The sequence below is a fragment of the Lynx canadensis genome, chromosome A1 (assembly GCF_007474595.2).
Source record: "Lynx canadensis isolate LIC74 chromosome A1, mLynCan4.pri.v2, whole genome shotgun sequence".
Lineage (NCBI taxonomy): Eukaryota > Metazoa > Chordata > Mammalia > Carnivora > Felidae > Lynx > Lynx canadensis.
In genome coordinates, this window is record NC_044303.2 from 7,086,667 (window position 1) to 7,109,932 (window position 23,266).

The 23,266-nt window shown below is 44.0% G+C and overlaps 1 protein-coding gene and 1 pseudogene across 3 annotated transcripts in view; both read right to left on the bottom strand.

Annotated features, from left to right (window-relative positions):
• LNX2 (ligand of numb-protein X 2) overlaps positions 1-23,266 on the bottom strand; it is an 83,742-nt gene that overhangs the window by 14,983 nt on the left and 45,493 nt on the right. For all 3 annotated transcript variants that reach the window (XM_030308279.1, XM_030308289.1, XM_030308272.1), the window contains exons 2-5: positions 21,836-22,348; positions 10,877-11,124; positions 9,495-9,694; positions 3,218-3,586 (exon numbers count right to left, since the gene is read on the bottom strand). In XM_030308279.1, coding sequence (XP_030164139.1) covers positions 3,218-3,586; positions 9,495-9,694; positions 10,877-11,124; positions 21,836-22,242 — 1,224 coding nt within the window. In that variant the 5' untranslated portion in view covers positions 22,243-22,348. The remainder of the gene's footprint in view (positions 1-3,217; positions 3,587-9,494; positions 9,695-10,876; positions 11,125-21,835; positions 22,349-23,266) is intronic.
• On the bottom strand, positions 12,117-12,330 carry LOC115527025 (annotated as a pseudogene).

Genomic DNA, 23,266 nt, shown 5'->3' on the forward strand with positions numbered 1-23,266 from the left:
CTGAAAAGAATAACAAAGGTCCTGTAAAACAAGATTAGTATTTACATACACTGTATACTGTATTATTCATAGTAATTATAGTATTTATATACATCGTATACTGTGTCACACAGATATATATGTCACACACATACACACACACATACATTTAAATGTTACATTCAATTACTTTAGAGGTTCATGACTATCACCTTGAATTTAGAGGTCCATTATTTATATTTATATATGTATATTTCAAACACAGATTCACATCTATTATATTTGTTAAAGCTATTTTTATCTTTGCTTTTAAATGTACAGGCCTGAGCTATGTGATGCTGATTCTTGGTCATGACCACAAGTTCCCAAGTTCACTATTATTCCCATGGGGAAATCTGACAGCCTGCTTTCAAGGGGCTGCGGTGGAAAGCAGGGCCCTCCCCCATCATTATAGTCAGCAATGTTAACAAGTCACTCCATTTTCAGTTATTAAACTGGGAAAATGAGTGATAACCAATTTTAAGGCCCTACTAAAAATCATTTGCTTATTCAAGCATCTCAGTAAACTAAATAGTTTCAGAGGAGTTCTTCAAAAGAACCGAAAGAACAACACTTCACAGGGGGCCAGAGTCTGGAGGCTTGATCTAAAGGATAAATGTCAAAGTAGAATGTTTAGAATCCTGATATTTAAGATTCTGACACTTCAGGTGTGACGAGTGAAATGCCCCTTTGTGATTTCATTTCAATGTACAGAATTGTTTTCTTTACTGTGTAACACTTGCAACCACCGAACACAATCGGTATTTCACCTTTACTGGAAAATGCAAACCCACTAACAGAAACAAATCCTTGATCTTTCTTGATTGCTTGAAAGACAAAATTCTGGGCTTGTGATGGAAGTGGACATACAGGCTTTAAACGATGGACCAACATTTAGGTTTAGGCTACTTTTAAATAGACTGCACACCTAATACCTCAGGGTTTCAAACACAGCAAAAGAATTCTGTTAAAGTCAAGATTTTTAAAAATGCAGGACCTCAAAATGACAATACCTATAATTCACAAATAAGTGGCATGCCTTGTGGCTAGGAGTATGTATTGCGGAAGTTTAGCAAAATCTCTTAAACTTGAAAACAAAAAAAGTCAAAGTCTTTCAATGGGAATGATTAAATACGTTTTAGTATGACATGCCTACTACACAGCTATGTGATGATGAGTCTATTTTCAGGGTAAGAAGTCTACAACCTACTGTGGACATCAAGGGTGGCAAACTCAGAATTTGCAAGATGAGCACATAGGTTGAGTGTCTATGTAAAATGTCCCTATTGATCTGTGGACGCATACATAAAAATGTTTGGAATGATCTTCTCTAAAATATTAATGTTACTATCTTGGGGTCTTCAGATTGAATGTGATTTTAACTTCCTTCTTTATTTTCTGTATTTTGTCTTCATGAGTCTCCTTCTTAGACATGGAGCACATGCTATTTTCATAATCGAAAACAGTAAGATTTATCAGTTTTTCATAAAGAAACAACTTGAGCAACTTCAGTTTTCTACGGTTTGAGGAGAATTATGGCGCAAAATACGACACAACTATCTATGTGGATTATAAAACTCCAAATATCATAAGTTACCAGGAAAAATTTCAAGTGTATTTTCTACCCGTGCACCTATTTTTCTCACGTTTTGGTTAGAAATTTCGTGAGGCCCACCTACTTAGGCATTAGGATATTTGCCTGAAATATACAGTCGACCCAGCTCCTTCCATCTTATGGACCTGACTTCTCACTTCATAAAAGCCCACGCGATTCTCCTGTTTCCTTTAACAAGCCCCATGAGTGTGTGAACCTTCTTCTTCTCCTCCCCTCTCCCCGCCAGCAGTCCCTCCCCTGCCCCCCCAGACAACTCGTGCTCACCGGTGCACCAGCTGGACGGCACCCACAGGGGAAGGTACCACTGCTGCCTCTGATTGGATGACATTTTAAGGCATCCAATTTTTTTTAAACTTCAAGTCTGTGACGGAAGACCCATTCCCAAATCTCCCTCCTACTGCAGTATTTTGGTTCCTGTGTGTGTGTGTTCTTGACGTGACACTGAACCAAACATTTGTGAAAAGGAGTAAATTAGATGGGATTGAAACTTGGGTGTTCTTACCCAGGAGCTTAAATTGTCATTGTTACTTGCTTCTGTGTACTGTACGCATTTCTCAGTGACTATCAACCCGCTTTAATTCCTGATGCCCGATCATATTAATGCTTGGCTTCCTGTATGTAAGAGGGTTTTCTGGTGCTCACTTAAAAAAAATAAACAACAACAACACATTTTTGTGTCACCCTTATCACCGCAGGGGAGACCCACATCGTCAGATGCTATGGCAGCTTGTAGAACCAGAAGATCTGCTCTGGATGACTTTCTACTTTATATGTCTTAATGCTCTTATTGAAAATGTGTTTTTTCTCTAATAATAACTATCTTTACTTACTTCACAGAGATACTGTAAGAACACAAGTGATGATGTGTTTGAAATGCTTTGAATTCCTTTAAAAAAAAGGGCACTATAGAGATGAGTTATTCTTTTTTTTTTTTAATGTTTATTTATTTTTGAGGTGGGGGGGGGAGGGATGCGAGGAGGGGCTGAGAGAGAGGGGGACACAGAATCTGAAGCAGGCTCCAGGCTCCGAGCTGTCAGCACAGAGCCCGACGTGGGGCTCAAACCCACGAACCCTGAGATTACGACCTGAGCCAAAATCGGATGCTTAACTGACTGAGCCACCCCGACGCCCCTGGATTAGAGTTACTCTTAATAAAAAAAAGTATTTTCCCCCCATTTGTATGGAGCCTGACACACAGAGGGGGAGTGAGGAGAGCGTGTAAGTCACACTTGGAATCACAGCTCCTTCCAGCTTTACTTTTCTCACCTGTTAAATGTGGACACCTTCATCTGTTGTCTGGGACTGGGGGGAGCCCAGGGAGCAAATGAGAAACCCATGTGAAACTGTAGAGCCTTCACTCTATAAAGAGCCAGGCTACATGTTCACAGGGATATAGTTTTCTAGAAAGGACTCTATCGGTAAGGAAGTTAAACTAGTGTGCGTTTTGCGTTTTGAAGGATTTAGGGAGCCGTGCTTGATTTCCCCACGAAGCATCAAACATCCCCTGGATTCTCATGCTATGAAAACAAACACCGACATAAGGTAATCAGGGCCCAACAACTGGGATGACCGTCCGGCGTGTACCTGAATGATCTGGGCGGCAAGCTCGGGGGTCCCGTGCTTCAGGTCGTGTCCGTTGATGGCAAGCACTCGGTCGCTGCTGCTCAGCCTTCCGTCCTGCGCGGCCAGCCCCCCCTCCAACAGGTCAAGAATAAACACGCCTGGCTCATCCGTCCTTCGTACGAGTTTAATGCCGAGCTGCTCACCAGAGTCCCGTTTGTGAAGGACCACGGGGAAGACCTCTTCCCGCGGAGAGCTACCGTCAGAGTGGCTGTGTGTTCGGTTCCCGAAGCGCCTCTCTCGCAGCACGGTGAGTTGCAGGGTGCTGCAGGGCTGGGAGAGGACGGCTCTGGCATAGTTGTGGGATACATTGCTGATGTTACAGTTGTTGACCTGGAAGAAAGAATTGGGACCAAAGCGTGACGATCTTTTCTCAACTTGTAGGAATGTTCACATACTGCTTCCCAAAGAAACTAACATTGCGAAAATGATATACAGTCACTGTTCACAAAGAAAGGCACCCCCAAGATGTTTTAAAATACAGTTCCTGGGGCGTGTGGGTGGCTCAGTCAGGTAAGCGTCCGACTCTTGATTGGCTCAGGTCACGATCTCACGGTGTGTGAGTTCCAGCCCCTCGTCGGGCTCTGTGCTGATAGCCTGGAGCCTGCTTGGGATTCTCTGTCTCCCCCTCTCTCAAAAATACATAAACATTAAAAAAATATACACGGTTTCTAAACTTAACTTACAATGACTAGCACCAAGTAGAGAAGAGTAGTTGGGAACACGGGCTTCAATGACAGTCTTGAATTAGAGTCCTTGGTCCTGTCATGTACAAGCCGAATGTCACCAGGCAAATTACAGAACTTCTGTGAGTGTGTTTCCTCTCCGTGAGATGTGCTCACTATCTCCTTCACACTTCAGAGATCAGGAGGGCAATGTGCGGACAGCAGCAGCATAAGGCAAGTGCTAATGAAATAATACTAGCTCTAATGGGACAGAAATTGAAGTTTTACTGGATTGAATTTGCTTTTCCAAATGAAACACACGCAAGCTACAAAAACGAAACCGAGCGCTATTTTAAGGAAAGTGACACATTCCAGGGTCACAATCCTATTCCAGATCAGTGATTTCTATCTTGTTTTATTTTTTTAAAAGCTTTTTATTTATTTTTGAGAGAGACAGAGCATTAGTGTGGGAGGGCAGAGAGAGAGGGAGAAACAGAACTGGAAGCAGGCTCCAGGCTCCGAGCCGTCAGCACAGAGCCCGACGCGGGGCTCGAACTCACAAACCGCGAGACCATGACCTGAGCCAAAGTCGGAAGCTCAACTGACTGAACCACCCAGGCGCCCCCCTCCTCTTTTAAAAAAATTTTTTTTCCTAATGTTTATTTAGAGACAGAGAGAGACAGAGCATGAGCAGGGGAGGGGCAGAGAGAGAGGGAGACACAGAATCCAAAGCAGGCTCCAGGCTCCGAGCTGTCAGCACAGAGCCCGACGCAGGGCTCGAACTCACAAGCTGTGAGATCATGACCTGAGCTGGAGTTGGACGCTCAACCGACTGAGCCACCCAGGGGCCCCAGTGATTTCTATTTTAAGGAAGAGCAGGTCAATTATAGTTTCACTCTAAGTCTTTAGCTTAGCCCGCAAGTGTAACATCTAATACAACAAGCATAACTCAGTACTCACAGAACATTTATTAAACTTTAATCTTGAAATGAGGATAGTGAATCATTGGACATGTAGCCTTACAGAGAAAATATACTCAGCTTCAATTATTCACCAGAATATTGTCAGAAGAAGGGGTTGGCACCATTCTTGACACTTATCACAGTCAGAATTCCTCTCTTCATCTGTCTGAAACAACCACGAGGGGGAAATCAACACCTATGAGCCTCGGTTATGAGGCAGGCTCTGGGTTAGGTGTTTGTGATCACCCAAACCCTTCAATCTTTTCCACGTGAATCTATGTCACAAAAGGCCCTCCCCGCTCCTATCCACCTAGGGTTTATAGTTTTGAGCACTATTAACTTGAATTTTGTTGATTTGGGCCTACTGATACCTTTTAAAATGCAGGCATTAAAGATCATACATGTCACACAGACTTGCTATTCTCCCAAGTTTGCAACATTTGTGCATTTGGTAGCCCTGCAAAGCCTTGATTAAAAGGTTGAATAATAGAGGGTCAAGAATAGAACTTCAAGGCAGCTTCTAAAAAGCCAGCCTGAAGTGGACTTGCTAGTCAAATGTAGTTTGTAACAATGTGGTCAACACATGACTATAATCGCTTTTCTTCAAAACCAGATGTGAATAAATTGCTGACAATTCAGATCATACTGAAAACACCTACTCTTAATAATGTTCTAAAATATATATTATTTTTAATAGTGATATTGATATCATTCATAACAGTAATTTTTTCCAAACTGCTCAAAATTCTGCACAGCAAATGGCCCTAAAGGTATATGGTTCTCCTTTTCAAAGAAGCTATTTAAGAGAATAACGTGTGTGCGTGTGCGTGTGTGTGTGTGTGCGTGTGTGCACGCATGTGCTGGAAAACCAAAGCCACACACTGTTACTGCATATGGTTTGCGGAACTAAAAGCGTAGGCCAGCTAGCTCTTTGGTCTGGAAACAGACCACTGTATCGATTCTAAGGTATTTTCAAATTGGCTCATACTGTACTATTTATGCAGCTTGTACAAAGTGTAAGACGACCAGGTAGTAAAAAAAAATACCAAGTAGCCTTCTTTCCAAGTGTTCACTTTTGAACGATCATAAATACTTCTCCATATTTGGGCAGGTGGTGTGGTTTTACTCAGTGAGTCTAACAAGCCAGTTAAAGGCCAATGAGAAGTCAGGGCCCACAACAGAAGAGACTCTTTGTGGATTCACTAATCAGGTTATTGCTCATGATGCGGTAGGGTGGGAAGGAAGGAAAACGGAAGGAAGGAAGGAAGAAGGCAAAAACGACAGGAAGGAAGGAAGGAAACGAAAGAGAACGAAAGAAAGAAAGGAACTTCGGCAGAGCACTTACTTGACCTCCTTCCCGCATTCCTACTGCCTTCCCTTCATCCTCCCTCCTCAGCCTCTCCCTCCCCTCCTCCCTCCCTCCCTCCCTTCCTTCCTTCCTTCCTCCTTCCTTCCTTCCTTCCTTCCTTCCTTCCTTCCTTCCAATATAATCTATTGTCAAATTGGCTAACATACAGCACATACAGTGTGCTCTTGGTTTTGGGGGAAGATTCCCGTGCTTCATCGCTTACATACATGTATCAATTTGAAATCACTAAACTGGATTTAAGATTGCCATTATTAGAGTTGTTAGTACGTATGCCTCCATAAACAACAATAACGCACTGGAATGTCTACAATGCGGACTTACAGCCTTGAGTTACTTCCCAAAATTACAGCCAATAATTTCAGAGAATTAGATTGTTATTTGAGGTATACAGACTCGGTTGTGTTATTAAATGAATCTCCAGAGCAGAACGGTAAAAAGCCTACAGATGAAATATATTAGCGAGCAGAACCTGAAAGCTATTTAACCTCAATTACATTCCAAGAAATGCAAATACGAACAAAGCATTTGTTTTTACCTTTAAAATATAGAGAAAGAATGAGAAACGTATAAAAAGGTTAATACAGGCACATTGCTGGCAGCAAAGAACAACATACAAAAATACACGTACACTTAATTATAGCTAGAAAGGCCAGAAGAGGGGAAAAAGAAAGAACACTATGTAAGCTGCAGGAAAGGGCAGTCTGGCTCTCCTGGTCTTGACCGCCAAGGTATCAGAATGCCAGGGGCGATGCACCTGGGGAACCGGCCACGAGATTTCCTCCGCGGAGCAGAGGACCAGGAGCTGGGAAGGAAGGAAGGCAGGTAAGGTGTGCACAGAGCTGTGCCAACCTCATGCCACCAGAGCACTGACATCATAAAATGACAGCAAATACAGTAAGACAGTAAGTAGCTGGCTATGGCAGGATCGGAAAATGGATTTTACATAAGCTGGATTAGTTATGCTTCCTGTATTCTCCTACTCCCTCTTAGGATCTGGTAAAAAACAAAACGCAAGAATTCAGTCTGTGTCAGCCAGGGGAACGGCAAAGAAGGAGGGGTGTGGGGCCCGACTGGTAAAGTGTCAATGACATATTGTAAGACGCAGCATCCAGATGGGAGTGGGAACCCCCAGAAAAGGTCAACCCTCGCTGCTCTGGGAGCCCATTTTGTCTTTTTCCCCATCTGGACGTTGCTTTTCAAGAGCTAAAAATCCTAGCCTTTCCAAGTTTTGCTTTAATAAAGCAGACAGCTATTTCTGATAGGATATCATATCTAAATCCACACTTTTATTGATTCAGCAAGCATTTCCTGGGCACTTATTTTTTTATTATTTATTTATATATATATATATTTAATGTCTATTTGTTTTTTAAATTTTTTTTTCAACGTTTTTTATTTATTTTTGGGACAGAGAGAGACAGAGCATGAACGGGGGAGGGGCAGAGAGAGAGGGAGACACTGAATCGGAAACAGGCTCCAGGCTCCGAGCCATCAGCCCAGAGCCCGACGCGGGGCTCGAACTACCGGACCGCGAGATCGTGACCTGGCTGAAGTCGGACGCTTAACCGACTGCGCCACCCAGGCGCCCCTGTCTATTTGTTTTTGAGAAAGAGAGAGAGAGAGAGAGAGAGAGACAGAGCACGAGCAGGGGAGGAGCAGAGAGAGAGGGAGACACAGAATCTGAAACAGGCTCCAGGATCTGAGCTGTCGGCACAGAGCCCGACGCGGGGCTCGAACTCACAAACTGTGAGATCATGACCCGAGCCGAAGCCGGACGCAAAACCGACTGAGCCACCCAGGCGCCCCTCCTGGGCCCTTATTACATGCACAGCATTATGGGTACATATCCACAGATCTGTACCATGTGTACAATCAAGGTGGCTGCAGTCACCAGAGAAAGACAGTACACTGAAATAATTTTCTGTGATTGGTTATGTGTTAAGCGGTGAAGAGAGACGCAAGGAAATGTCAGCGCTTAAAGTAAAAAGAGGTCTGGGGTCGTGCCAGATTTCAGAGCAGGCAGTGGGGAGGCCGGGGTGTTGATTCCACTAGAGTAGATGAGAAGCACTGAGGGGACAGACCGGAGAGGTGGCAGGGAAAATGGAAGTGAGGGGTGGAGACCCACAGACCACGGTGAAGGACTGAACGGTGACACTGAGGAGGCAAGTCTTTGAGTTTGGGTTCCCAAGAGGCACCTTTTCTCATTCATGACTACTTCTTCTCTCTCCTATATATCCATTCTTTTAGCTTCAAGTATCATGGACACTTGTATGGGTCATATATCCAGGCCAACGTTCACAGAAGCTCCAGTCCTGTGCAGTAGGATTCTGACCATCTCCACACCCTCAGTGTCAACAAACCCTCTACTACAAGAACGTCTCGTCCCAAGCCAGATCTTCTGCTGGAGTAGCTATTTCTCCTCAAAGAGAAGAGCGGAGAAGCGAGCATCGAGGCCTAGTGCGGAGTCAGGCTGTTTGCTGAGGAGAGCGCATTTGGGAGCCAACAAGAGACCACCCTTTCTGAATTCTATCTCGAGTCCACGGTATAAATTCTAAGTAGCTAGTGCTGCACGGTCTGTCTTTTCTAGATCACAGTAATCAGCGTAGAGAAGGATAAATCAGACAAGGAAGGTAACTGATGGACGGTATAATAGACTAGGGATAAAGCCAATGGGACAAGAGAATTTCAGCAGTGAGGGTGGCCCTGAGATAGCCAAGCATGGAGTCCGAGCCAGGAAGAACCCAGCTGGCCCACAGAGGACAGGCACGGAGTTACCCGCGGGATCGAATTTAAGGTAGGGAGAAAAAAAAAAAATACGTTCCACGCTTGCAGGGAAATAGGAAAAATTACAGATAAATTCCGATCTGTTGTGCATATAAGAGCAGTGAAGCTTACCTTTGTAGATTTCAGGCTCCACAGTGTCAGTTTTCTTTTTTTTATTTTTTAAAAAAAATTTTTTTTTCAACGTTTATTTATTTTTGGGACAGAGAGAGACAGAGCATGAACGGGGGAGGGGCAGAGAGAGAGGGAGACACAGAATCGGAAACAGGCTCCAGGCTCTGAGCCATCAGCCCAGAGCCTGACGCGGGGCTCGAACTCACGGACCGCGAGATCGTGACCTGGCTGAAGTCGGACGCTTAACCGACTGCGCCACCCAGGCGCCCCCACAGTGTCAGTTTTCTAAGCCTGAAATTTATGAATAAGAGCGAAGCGATGCAGGTTCACAAAATAATTAAAATTGATACCTGAAGAATCTGGTCTCCAGCAAGGAGTCTCCCGTCTCTGGCGATTATCCCGTCCCGGTAGACTTCCTGGATGACAATGTTAATCAGTGGGGTTTCATTGCCACCCACAATGCTCATTCCTAACTGAATATAAGGATGAGATCGGTGAATTTCAATCGTGGTAATTTCGCCTTCCGGTAAACTAAGTGGTTGTTGTAAAGCTGCCAGGTTAAAAACGAGAAAGAGAAAAATAGATGGAAAGAAAAACGTTTTATATTTTGATTCTCTTCAGGTAAGTAAGTTATCATCTATCATAAGTGATCACCTTATGTTAATAGATGATTAATGGCGAGGCAGTATTACTGGATAAGAAAAAGAATGACAGAAAATGTCTACACGTTAAGAGGATCAAAACAGTTTCTCTTGGAAAGGTGATCAGTAAATAATAAAGAACTGCTATGAATCAGATTACTAGGGATGACACAGTGATCTGATAAAGAAATATACAGACAATGTCGTCTTGTCCTAATTGATCAGAGAAAGTTTGAACCATGAAACAACTATAAACAATGCAAGGCAGTACGTTAAAAAAAACAAAAAAACAATTACATCAACCTCTAAGAACAGGAGGGTCTTGAATTGAGCGTTAGGAGATGAAAAATGTGTTATAACCATGGAAGGGAAAATTTGAATTAGTGGCAAAATTTAGAATTTTCCTAAGAGAAAATCATATTTAGACGTAAAGGCATAGGGCCAACCATCAAGATACGCCCAAGATCTTGGACTGCAGGCTTTCTATTTCCTGGTGGGCTATCAAGACAGATCAGGGGCTGCGACCCGAGGACGGCAATAATAAGAAGCACGGCCTTGGAGGCAGATGTGTCCCTGGCCATTTTGTGGCTGTCCGACTTTGACCAATTAATCTTTCAAGACTCAGACTCCTTCCTCACCATTAAAAGGAAAAAAAAAAATCTTGGAATAATGGTATAGTTAATCGGTTAATCTATGTAAAGTGCTTGGCACAGAATAAGCACTTAAGTTGAGGTGTCATTTGTGTCATTCTTGATGCTGTGGATTTCTTAGTCAAGAAGCGACAGCCTTTGAAACACACAAACAGTAAGGAGCATGTTAACGACGAGGGAGACCGTGGGCTACAACAGAAGAGGTGCGGGGAAGGACAAGCGTCCCCGGGGTGAGATTCATGTTCCGTTTCTCACCTGCAAACTGTCGGAATTGTACACTTAAAGCGTGAATATGTGGTATGTGAATCATGTCTCAATAAAATTACTTTTTGAAGAGGAAAAACAACACATGTCGGGAACGTAAATAGCGAGGAGTGGGAAGGAAGGAAAGGTCTGATTTGAAAAGACGTGAAAAACGGAAGGAAGTTGAACGGCACATACTGTCAGCAGCCGCGTTCTCCTCGAAGGCGGGGTTGTCCAGGCCAGGCTCCTCGGTCCACGCGGGAAGGGACGCTGGCATCCAGTTCCGCTCGGTAGGCGCCGTGCCTGACCCTGAGCAGTCCGCCTCGGGGGATAAAGTACCTGGAGGGCCTATTGTAGTGGGTCCGTTCTCACTCTCAGTCTCTGTCTGAGTTCTACCAGTTTTCCTCCTCTCTAGGGCAAGTCTCCGATGAGCAGCTCCAGGACATCTAGAAAGAGAGCAACAGGCGGTTCCCAGACGATTCGAAAGGACAAAAGTGATCCACAGCTGGCGCCACAGCAACAGAAGAGCGATGGCTTCTTTGCAAAACTTACTTTGACGTCATCCGCAAGCGGTATGTGATTCTGGTGTTAATCTGTGTGCAAACGAAGTCCTTACCGCTCCACACAGCAAATTTAAAAGAAGGCACTGGCGCAAACCCCGGTTCCGTGTGTATCTCAAAAGAACACTTCAGTAAAGAAACCGCATTCAGATATACACGGGTACCAGAAATACGTACCCCAGTATGGTTGGCACTAAGCTGCAAATATTATTCTGCAACTCTGATCACAGGACCCTTTCCCGCAGCTTAAATGGCCTAACCACAGGGCAGAAACAGCAACCCTCTTCCGCAATGTGCCCTGGCACCCCGACGGGGACCCTGAGAGGCACTCCGCCTCTCCACCGTCACGGCCAACGTCACACCCTCACTTACTGGCAAAGGCCCGACAACTTTTGACGGACACGGAAGGAGAGGAAAACACGTCTGGCTCTTAAACTTAGAACGACAATAGTGGCATCACAGATATCCTAAGTGGGCTGAAGAGTAGACGCCAAGCGCTTGGGAAACTTGCACAGGCACCAAGAAATGAGAACGGTTGTCTTCCTTGTTTTTGCTTAGGGAAGCAAACAAAGAGGGCAGCCAGATGCTTGTTTAAACACTGAAATATGGTCTCTAGATACGGACATCAGAACGCCAGTTCTTGGGCATCTGACATCCTGACCGGACAAAGTGACTAATAATGGCCAGTCTGGAAGAGCAGGAGGAAAGAGGATGGAGAGCCAGACACATGCCCCTGGCCCCTAACACGGCTCCACGGACACCGCTGAGGCTGCATGTGGTGCACGTGGTGGCTGGTGGTCTTACGACGAGGGAGACAGACTTCGTTCAGTGACGGTATTTTTAAAAACCTAAAATTTCAACAAAACTCAAATACTGGGTTAAATTCAACTAAAACTGAAAGCTACCTCTTAACTGTAAAAGCAATACATTTCTCCTCACACATGAAAGAGAAGTCGTAGGTTTCCAAGTTCTTGAAAAGGACCTTTTCAGAGTTTCTTCCTTCACCTTTCATTACGTGCTTTCTCTTCACCTGTGTTAAACTGATAAGAACAGATACTGCCCTTGACCTTGGCCAAAAGGCCGAGAAGCGATTCTCTTCACCTTTGTTAAGGAAGGGGACAACGGATTTTCCCTTCTGCGTTGTTGTGCAGCACTCCAGAAGACGATCCTGCAAGGGCCTGATGAAACGTCTGGAAAACTCTATCACTGAGAAAAAGGACTGTTGTCAAGTAAGCAAGTTCAATGAGAAATGCCTTTTAAAAATACTTCAGTCACTAAAAAAAAAAACAAAAACCTGAGACCGTAAGACACACTTGAGACTAAAAATGCATGTAAAGATTGAATTCCCCGAATATAAATCACGCGTTGCAACCTACATGGGTGACAGCTGCTTTTCAACGGGGGAAGTGGACGAGGCACAGGAAGCAGGAAGGAAGCACAAGCAGAAGGTGCGTGGCTGGGAAAGAGCCTAGCTGATGGTTAGAAAACCCTACCCACCAAGTAACTGAAGCCTCTCTTGTCTTGTGCAAGAATAAATTTAAATAAGGAAAACTGAAAGTGTTCAAGAGGTAAAGACAGGTCCACCCACATCCCAATCGGTCAGTAACTGGCTAAGAGGGCTAGCACTCACAGGGCTTGCGGGGGGGGGGGGGGGGGGGGAGAGGGAGGGAGAGACCATTCAAAAGCTGTGCTCCTCACTGGAGGGCTGATGGCAGGGGGCGGAGAGCTCCCGGCGGCGTCTGGGTTGGGGCGGGAATTGACAGCACACTGTCCCCGGCAGGAACTTCAAGGCTGCAAACTTTCCAGCCTTGAAAGGGGCCCTGGTGTGGTCTGTGAGGCCTAAGAAACCAGTCAACGACTCACAGTATGAGGACTCTGACTGCAGTGACCGATCTTGTTCTTACAACTGCACCTTTGGGTAAGAAGCCCAGAACACCACCAAAGGAGTCAAAACTAGAAACACCAAAACCTCCAGAAAGGGGCTCCCGAAAGAAGACATCCACCACAAGAGGAAACCCCCGCAAAAGGCTGGCTTTAGACGACGCGCTCTGCCGGAGAGACTGGGAGCCACACTGGCCCTGTCGGTGAAGGAACTCTAACAGTTGATATGGAGGCGGCTCAAGGTAAAGGCAGAGAAAAACGTGGCAACAGCGAAACGGAAACCGGGGCTAAGTCTCCCCGTATCTCCAAATGCCGTGTAGCCGGTGATGATTCAGATCTGGGAAAGACGACCGAGGGAGAGGATTTTCGGGTGTTCCGGGGAGAAGAAGAGCAGCGTGGGAAGTTGTGGCACAAGAGACAAGGGTACGCAGTGATGGGGGCAGCGCTAAGGACTCTGGACTGGACAAGGGAGTCTGAGGACGATTCTGATTGCAGGGACAGGGAGGGTAGGGCGGAGACTTCCCGATGGGAAAGGTAAAGTTCAAGAAATAAAAAAAAAAAAAGGAGAAGAAACCTAAATCCAAGCGCAACGCTCTGGAGGCTGCCAGGAAAACATAACAAATACGCAGCCCGTCAACTGGAAGCGAAAAACCTAGGTGGGTCCCACCAGCGGTGGGCAGACGGAGTAGCAGCAGCAGGGGCCCAGGGGCACGAGTGTCCGCTAAGTGTCCAAATCAGTCCCCATGTCGGCTTGTCCAGAGCAGCGGGAGTTAAACCTCTGCACCCAAATGGCGCTCGTAGCCAAGTGTGGTCGTAAAGGAACGTTTGATTAAGAGAATCAGTGTTTAAAGTGTTTATGTGTGATGCGTGTTTCTATTTAAGGAAGGTACTAGGGGCGCCTGGGTGGCTCAGTCGGTTAAGCGTCCCGACTTCAGCTCAGGTCATGATGTCATGGTTTCATGGTTCCTGAGTTCGAGCCCCACGTCGGGCTCTGTGCCGACAGCTCGGAGCCTGGAGCCTCCCCCACTCGTGCTCTGTCTCTGTCTCTCAAAATTGAATACATGTTAAAAAAATTTTTTTTAAAAAGGAAGGTATTAGAATATATAAAGGAATCCTTTAACATCATATAAATTATCTTCACCCATTCTGTGCTGATGCTCTTTGAAGCTATTTAGGGCTTTGCTAAGAGGTTTATTTTCAAGAACTATCTGTAATGTCATTTCCTGCTGAAGAACATGTTCTGTTTTTCTTACACATAATAAGTCATCGCCATTAAGTGGCTGTCAGTTGGACATGGAGGACATCCACATTACAGGCCGTTTTTTCTAGTAACACGATGTTCCTTTTTAGCTTTGTCTGATTTATGGCCCCTTACCACCTAAACTGTTCAGAGTTTGCCTGGCAAAAGGAAATATTCCCAGTTTTTCCAGGAGACATTTCTGAAATCTTAAGTTACACTGTCAATTTTGTTCCAAAGATGTTTCATCGTTTAGCCAAATATTTTTACAGAAAGAATTCAGAACTATTCTACACATTAAAATGGTTGCTCTAAATGGCATAGGTCTCCTACTTAGAAGTAGATGTTTTTTGTATAGCAAATAGACTTTAGTGACATTTTATAAAGCTCTCATTGTCAAAACCTTTAATGAAAGGGAAAAGGTTTTGATACGCTCTTTTCCTTGACACTGATGCATCCATCTGTCTGTTTCATGATTAAATGAATCTTGCAAAAAGAAAAAAGCCTCAATATAATTTAAATAAGGATTGAAGTAGACACATCATGTTCTCTAATCACAATTAATTAAAAATGGATCAAAGACTATCATAAAAGTCTTAGAAGACAACAGGTGTAAATCTTTGTGACCCTGCATTAGGCAGTGATTTCCTGGCTATGACACCAAAAGCATAAGCAAATAAAGAAAACACAGAGAAACCGGACTTCACAAAGATTAAACCTGTTTGGGGGCGCCTGGGTGGCTCAGTCGGTTAAGCGTCCGACTTCAGCCAGGTCACGATCTCACGGTCTGTGAGTTCGAGCCCCGCGTCGGGCTCTGGGCTGATGGCTCAGAGCCTGGAGCCTGCTTCCCATTCTGTGTCTCCCTCTCTCTCTGCCCCTCCCCCGTTCATGCTCTGTCTCTCTCGGTCTCAAAAATAAATAAACGTTTAAAAGAAAAAAAGATTAAACCTGTTTGTCCTTCAAAGGGCACAGGAAAGTGAAGGGACACCCAACAGAACAAAAGAAAACATTTGCAAATCGTATATTTGATAATGGTCTAGTATACAGAATATGTATTTATATACAGAATATAAATATATACATATATATACACAAACATATGTACATATGTGTGCATGTGTATACACACTGTGTGTGTATATATATATATATATATATATATATATATATATATGCTTACAACTTACAAAAAGACAAACAACCCATTATAGGAATGGACCAATGATGTTGAGCATTTATTCATGTGCTTACTAGCCATTTAAATAATCTTCTTTGGAAAAATATCTGTTCAAATTCTTTGCCCATTTAAAATTGTGGATTCCTTGCCTTTTTGTTGAGTTGTAAAAATTCTTGGGGCGCCTGGGTGGCGCAGTCGGTTAAGCGTCCGGCTTCAGCCAGGTCACGATCTCGCGGTCCGTGGGTTCGAGCCCCGTGTCGGGCTCTGGGCTGATGGCTCAGAGCCTGGAGCCTGTTTCCGATTCTGTGTCTCCCTCTCTCTCTGCCCCTCCCCCGTTCATGCTCTGTCTCTCTCCCAAAAATAAATAAAAAACGTTGAAAAAAATTAAAAAAAAAAATTCTTTATTCTGGATACTCTCATCAGCTATATGATTTGCAAATATGCATCCGCTTTTTATATTACACGTAAGAGAAGAATGCCGGTGAAGAGTCTGCCAAACAGGAACTTCCCTCTAAGTTAAACTGTGAACTTAACAGAGCAACCTGGCCTCAACCCACCTGTACCTCTAAAGGCTTTGAAACCATCTGATGAACTAGAAAAGCTCTCGGCATGGAAAAAAGACTTCTTTAAACGTTTTCTCTCGGTTGTACTAACCTTTTACAATAATATTAAACTATAAGCTTTAAGAGGAAACAAGGGTTTGGAACTTTGCCACAAACGAGGACACAAATGCTCAATTTAACAACAACAAAAAATTGACATGTACAATTACCATCAGGTATAATGCTAAATTATTGGGGGTGAGGCGGGGAAGAGGGGTAGAGAAGGAGAGAGGTAAGGTTTTATAGTTGATATCGGTGGGCAGAATTGCACAAAGTAATTACAAAAATGTTATATACTTAATGGAGAATATTTCTTAAGAGCTTTATTTTTCCATTCAAAGATGAGCACTTTCCCATGTCTTTAGAAATTCTTCATTGTTTTACTAATATATAATCACTTAATAACTAGTAATTTTAGTAAAGAACAAATTCACCTTTCATAAAAACCTACTTTTAGCGATAGAAGAAAATATCAGCTGTTCTCAAATTGAGGCAGATTTCTTAAGAGCAGAATTTTATTCAAACAGGGAAGTTAATTTTAAACTCAAAATTACCAGATTTATGCAAACTACTCCGAATGCCATATTTCTATTAATAATTAAGAGATTTCCAAATCCTGGGTGGCTCAGCTGATTAAGTGTCTGACTCTTGGTTTCGGCTCAGGTCATAATCTCATGGTTTGTGAGCTTGAGCCCCACATCAGGCTCTGTGTTGACAGCTCAGAGCTTGCTTGGGATTCTCTCTCTCCCTCTCTCTCTCTCTCTCTCTCTCAAAAATAAATTAATTAAAAAAAAACGAGAGATTTCCAAATCCTAAAAAGCTTACAAAGACATATGATAGTCACGTAGCTTTTATACAATGGATCACTGTTGCTGATGCTGAAATGCTGAATTTTAATGAAACTTGTCAATTGCCATCAAATGAGCGAGACTGTGTGCAGAGATGCCACAGTCAGAATAATCACACTCTGTGACTCAATGTATCACTCGTTTGCCTGTCTGTGTGGGTTTTAAAACACAGCTGCAAATGTCTGAAGTGAAGCCCAGGGTGGACTGCTTCAAACAGAGTGACAGCAAAAGGGACGCTACGTGACTTCGAGGCTGGTTCCTACGCGGCCATGCAGCCTCTTCTGCCTTACTCACTGGAACACTGAGTGCCACCTAAGAACTTTCAATCCCGGAGGCCAGCCGGCTGGAGAGGCCACCTGTAGGCTCGCCTCGCTGAGCCTGTGTCTCCACAGTTACCTCCGTCAGTGTCCCAGACACGTGAATGAGGATCTCCAGTTCCAGATGCTACAGTCCTGGCTTTCAGCTCTTCTCTGCTGCGGCCCGGATGTCACATAACAGGGAGAAGTCACCCTGCTGTGCTCTGTCTGAATCCCTGACCTACAGAATCCACGAGCAGAATCAGATGCTTATGTCATTATATTTGGGGCGGGTTAGTTTCTCAGCAATGGGTACTCAGAAAACAGATTAACAATTTCATTGGAAAAACATTAGCTTGAGGGTCAGTTTGGGGCAAGGGAATGCAAAGACCAGGAAAGACCTGGGGCCGTGCTTCAAAGAATTTACAACCTAGCATTAGATTCTAACTTGCTATCAGCTTGCAGAGACTACTTAACATCAACATTTTTAATTGAGAAATTAGAAGAAGGTAGGGCTGTTCAACATATATCTGTTCAAATGGGGTATAAAAATTATATTTTAGGGGCGTCTGGGTGGCTCAATAGGTTAAGCATCTGACTTCAGCTCAGGTCACCATCTCGTGGTTTGAGAGTTTGAGCCCCACGTCGGGCTCTGTGCTGCTGTCACAGAGCCTGCTTCAGATCCCCTGTCTCCCCCCTCTCTCTGCCTGTCCCCTGCTTGCATTCTCTCCCTCTCTCTCTCAAAATAAACAAACAATAAAAAAAGTATATTTTAGGGGCACCTGGGTGGCTCAGTTGGTTAAGCGTCCGACTCTTGATCTTGGCTCAGCTCACGATCTCACGGTTCATGAGATCAAGTCCCACATCGAGTTCTGTGCTGACAGTTTGGAGCCTGCTTAGGATTCTCTCTCTCTCCCTCTCTCTCTGCCCCTACCCAGCTGGCTCTCTCTCTCTCTCTTTCAAAAAATAAAGTTTAAGGGGCGCCTGGGTGGCTCAGTTGGTTAAGCATCCGACGGGCTCAGGTCATGATCTCGTGGTCTGTGAGTTTGAGCCCCACATCGTGCTCTGTGCTGACAGCTCAGAGCCCGGAGCCTGTTTCAGATTCTGTGTCTCCCTCTCTCTGACCCTCTCCTGTTCATGCTCTGTCTCTCTCTGTCTCAAAAATAAATGTTAAAAAAATAATAAAAATTTAAGAAAATAAAGTTAAAAAATTATATTTTATACTTTATCTTTTTATTTTTGATAATCAGTAGTCACTCTTAGCTGTTTATGTCAAGCAAATCATTCACCTTTTCCAGTGTATCGTTCACTACACAGGCCTAAGATGCTTTGGAAATGATTAAATGTGTAGCTCAAATATTAACAAGCTTACTTGGAAAATGGAACTTTCAACTGGACGTAACTGCTTAGCCTTTATCAGCTCACAAACGAAAGGACAGTTTGCAATTCCCATAAACTGCTTGATCCAAAATACTAATGATACTTCGACTACATACCAAATTCTCGTGGGCATTTTAGTTAAGTGAATGTTCCTAAAAATTTGTGCAATGTCTACCTCATTGCTCTCAAAATAATTAGTATCGAACTGAGACTTTGTTCAGTTCTTCTAACATCCTATAACTGATGATGTCCACAAGAGCCTCAAGACAAACCTGTTACCCTAAAAACAGTAATCCAACTGAGAGAAATACGATAAGCCTAAAATATTCCTCAACCTCAGCCGCAAGCACACCCAACCCAGAATCCCATATTCAAAAGTTTGGCGTCGATTTGCACAGGGGCTCTGCTGTTGTGCTCCGATTCTACCCCTGCTGGGGGCGGAGGACACACAGAACCCTAAGGCCACCTGCACCTTCGAAAGTCTCTGTATCCACCCCCGCCCCCCACTTTTTCTTGCCTCTTCCTAGACAATACAGCTTCGATGTGAACAATTTCTCTGTAAATCTTCATGTTTCGGACATTTTAGTAACATCTAGTTCTTTCTTTCTTTTTTAAAAATTTTTAATTTTATTTATTGTCCAAATTTACGTCCCAGTTAGTCAGCACATGATGCAACAATGATTTCAGTAGATTCCTTAGTGCCCCTTACCCATTTAGCCCATCCCCCCTCCCACAACCCCTCCGGCAACCCTCAGTTTGTTCTCCGCATTTATGAGTCTCTTCTGTTTTGTCCCCCTGCCTGTTTTTATATTATTTTTGTTTCCCTTCCCTTATGTTCATCTGTTTTGTCTCTTAGAGTCCTCATATGAGTGAAGTCATATGATTTTTGTCTTTCTCTGACTAATTTCACTTAGCATAATACCCTCCACTTCCATCCACGTGGTTGCAAATGGCAAGATTTCATTCTTTTTGATTGCTGACTAATACTCCATTGTATATATACACCACATCTTCTTTATACATTCATCCCTTGATGGACGTCTGGGCTCTTTCCATACTTTGGCTACTGTTGATAGTGCTGCTATAAACATGGGGGTGCCTGTGTCCCTTCGAAACAGCACACCTGTATCCCTTGGACAAATGCCTAGTCGTGCAATTGCTGGGTCGTAGGGTAGTTCTATTGTTAGTTTTTTCAGAAACCTCTGTACTGTTTTCCAGAGTGGCTGCACCAGCTTGCATTCCCACCAACAGTGCAAAAGAGTTCCCCTTTTTCCACATCCTTGCCAATATCTGCTGTTTCCTGAGTTGTTAATGTTAGCCATTCTGACAGGTGTGAGGTGGAATCTCATGGTGGTTTTGATTTGTATTTCCTGGATGATGAGTAATGTTGAGCATTTTTTCATGTGTTGACTGGCCATCTCGATGTCTTCTTTGGCAAAGTGTCTATTCATGTCTTTTGCCCATTTCTTCACTGGATTATTTGTTTTTTGGGGTTGTTGAGTTTGGTAAGTTCTCTATAGGTTTTGGATACCAACCCTTTATCTGATACGTCGTTTGCAAATATCTTCTCCCATTCCATCGGTTGCCTTTTAGTTTTGCTGACTGTTTCCTTCACTGTGCAGAAGCTTTCTACTTTGATGGGGTCCCAATAGCAGTTTGTTCTTTCTCATGTATCTTAACTATTTCTAATGAGTGCCCTCATTTTACGACACCGATGTGTACGAGCAGAATGACCACATATACTCATGTCTATAGGAGGCTTTTACTACCATGTGGTGGTAGAGAAGCTGGTCTGACCTGTGGTAAAGTCAGCATGGTGTATTGGAGTGGGAAAGAAGAATATTAGAAGGTTAGGCTAACTTACCATACCATTAACTAGCTCTAAATCTTTGGGACTCGGTTTCCTGATTTATAAAGTGAGGGGATTAGATTAGATAATCTCCAGTCCTGATTTTAGGTGGGAGTATAAAGATGAGCTATTCCATACCAGACTTGCACGATTATTTGTAAACCTCTCATGTGCTGTACTGTGAAGTTTTCCACGGCAATCACAGCTCTATACTTTACAAGTGGCTTAACTCTGAAACCTATAAATCAGTACATTTATTTCTGTCATAGTATGTGATTCTACATACGTAAGACAAAAGAGATGTATTTTAACCCTTCCTAAGGGTATAAGTAATTTTATTTTTTTGATTTGTTTTTAATGTTTATTTATTATTTTTGAGAGGGCGGGAGAGAGAGAGAGACAGACAGATAGCGTGAGCAGAGGAGGGGCAGAAAGAGAGGGAGACACAGAATCCAAAGAAGGCTCCAGGCTCTGAGCTGTCATCATAGAGCCCGACGCAGGGCTTGGACTCACGAACCGTGAGATCATGACCTGAGCCAAAATCAAGAGTTGGACGCTCAACCGACCGAGCCACCCAGGCACCCCAGGGTATATAAATAATTTTAAAGATCAAGTCTTTTATCAAAGCCAAATTCTAAAACCCACTAAATAATCAGCAAACTAAATTACTTAACCTTTTCAAAAGCTTTATTAGAACAAAAATCCCCACTAAATGGTTTAAAGTTTCTAACCCCTAGTTCTTAGTCAATCTAGTTCTTGAAAACAGATCTTTAGAAGACGTGGGCAAATAAAATCACGTACACTCATTTCCATGTTGCAACAAAATTACCATTTGTACTGTCTGCATCATATCCCAGGGAGTTGATGGAGTTGATGCACTATGATAGTTTTAACCCTTCCCTACTGTAATTAGTCTCTGATGCATTGAGCTCTGCACAGTGTTGCAGTGAGCACAGCTTCATGTACAATTTTTTCCTTCTTCTGAGTTATTTTCTTAGGATAATAAGCTCCCTTCACGGTTTTTGAAACAAACTGCCAAACCGCCTCGGGAAAAGTCCGTCACTGTATCTTGCTACCCATGTGAACGTAACAGCCTCACATTATACCAGCAAAACGTTAGCAGGCACTTCCTCCCTCGAGTTTTCGTATCCACGTCTCTGATAAACCAGAACATGAAATGCCATCCCACACCACCTACGTATTGCCTCTCTTGACTTGTCCCTGTACTTCCCGATGCCGTGGTGCTCTTTATGACGTTTCTCCTTGCTGGAGCAACCTGGGGCCAAGACCTAGACTTCCTTCTCTTTCCTTCGCGGCTTTCGCTTACCTGTTTTTAAGGTGTGCCTCCAGATCACAGCGCTGCATCACATCTTGGCACACTGAAGAAAACGGACACAGCACTGGCAACTTGTCCAGAAGCTTGTGAACCAGAATACTAGACTTCTTACACGACTTGAAGTGCAGCCGTTTCCGGTCCAGCGGACAGAAATCCTTCTCCTGTAAGAAGTTTCTGAGGCACTTGCAGCAGAACGTGTGTCCACAGGGGGTGTCCAGGGGCTGCAGCAGAGGCTGAAGGCAAATATGGCAGACGAGGTCGTCGTCCACCTCGTTCTGGTAATTGTACAGGTGGTTCTCCCGTGTCCAGTGCTGTTGGCCGCATTCGAAACACAGAGGGTTGAAGGAGGACGGAGAGGTCTGCTCCACGGACACCAGCTCCTCACTTGTCGTTCCCATTGTGAGTCGACCAAAGCGGTCTCCGTATCTTCGTACGTTCGACCTCCGCGTCGGGTGTGGTTTGCTTTACCGGACGGCGACGTATCTGGCTCAGACCCGGGTTTTTCTGGACAGACAGAACAAATCAAAAAAGTAATAATTACTATCGATCAAGGCAGGCTAAAAAGTGTCAATGCTGGTCGACATCTTTCGTAAAGAAGTAAAGTAAAATAAAACAAAACAAAAATAATCAGATCGGGTGACAAATTAGCCATGAAAGCCCAACAAGTAAATTAACGAATTTGCCAGCTGGCGAAGAGTGACTTGGGTTGCCCAGTTCTCGGTGAAAACAGAGCTTGTGATTAAAAGCAAAGATGCCACCTACGGTGACACATAAGAAAAACTCCATTTGTTTTACGGCTGAAATCCTCCAGTACTTCACTGCTCAATGGTAGTTTTTTTTTTTTTTTTTTTTTTTTAATTTTTTTTCAACGTTTATTTATTTTTGGGACAGAGAGAGACAGAGCATGAACGGGGGAGGGGCAGAGAGAGAGGGAGACACAGAATCGGAAACAGGCTCCAGGCTCTGAGCCATCAGCCCAGAGCCCGACGCGGGGCTCGAACTCACGGACCGCGAGATCGTGACCTGGCTGAAGTCGGACGCTTAACCGACTGCGCCACCCAGGCGCCCCAGGAAGTGGATTTATTTTTTTTTTTTTTTAATTTTTTTTTTCAACGTTTATTTATTTTTGGGACAGAGAGAGACAGAGCATGAACGGGGGAGGGGCAGAGAGAGAGGGAGACACAGAATCGGAAACAGGCTCCAGGCTCCGAGCCATCAGCCCAGAGCCCGACGCGGGGCTCGAACTCACGGACCGCGAGATCGTGACCTGGCTGAAGTCGGACGCTTAACCGACTGCGCCACCCAGGCGCCCCTCAATGGTAGTTTTTAAAGCCAATTAATCTACGCGGTATGATAATAATGCAAACTGAGGTATACCGCGCAATACATCTGCATCCGTCGTCTCAGCCAAGGTTCTTTGCT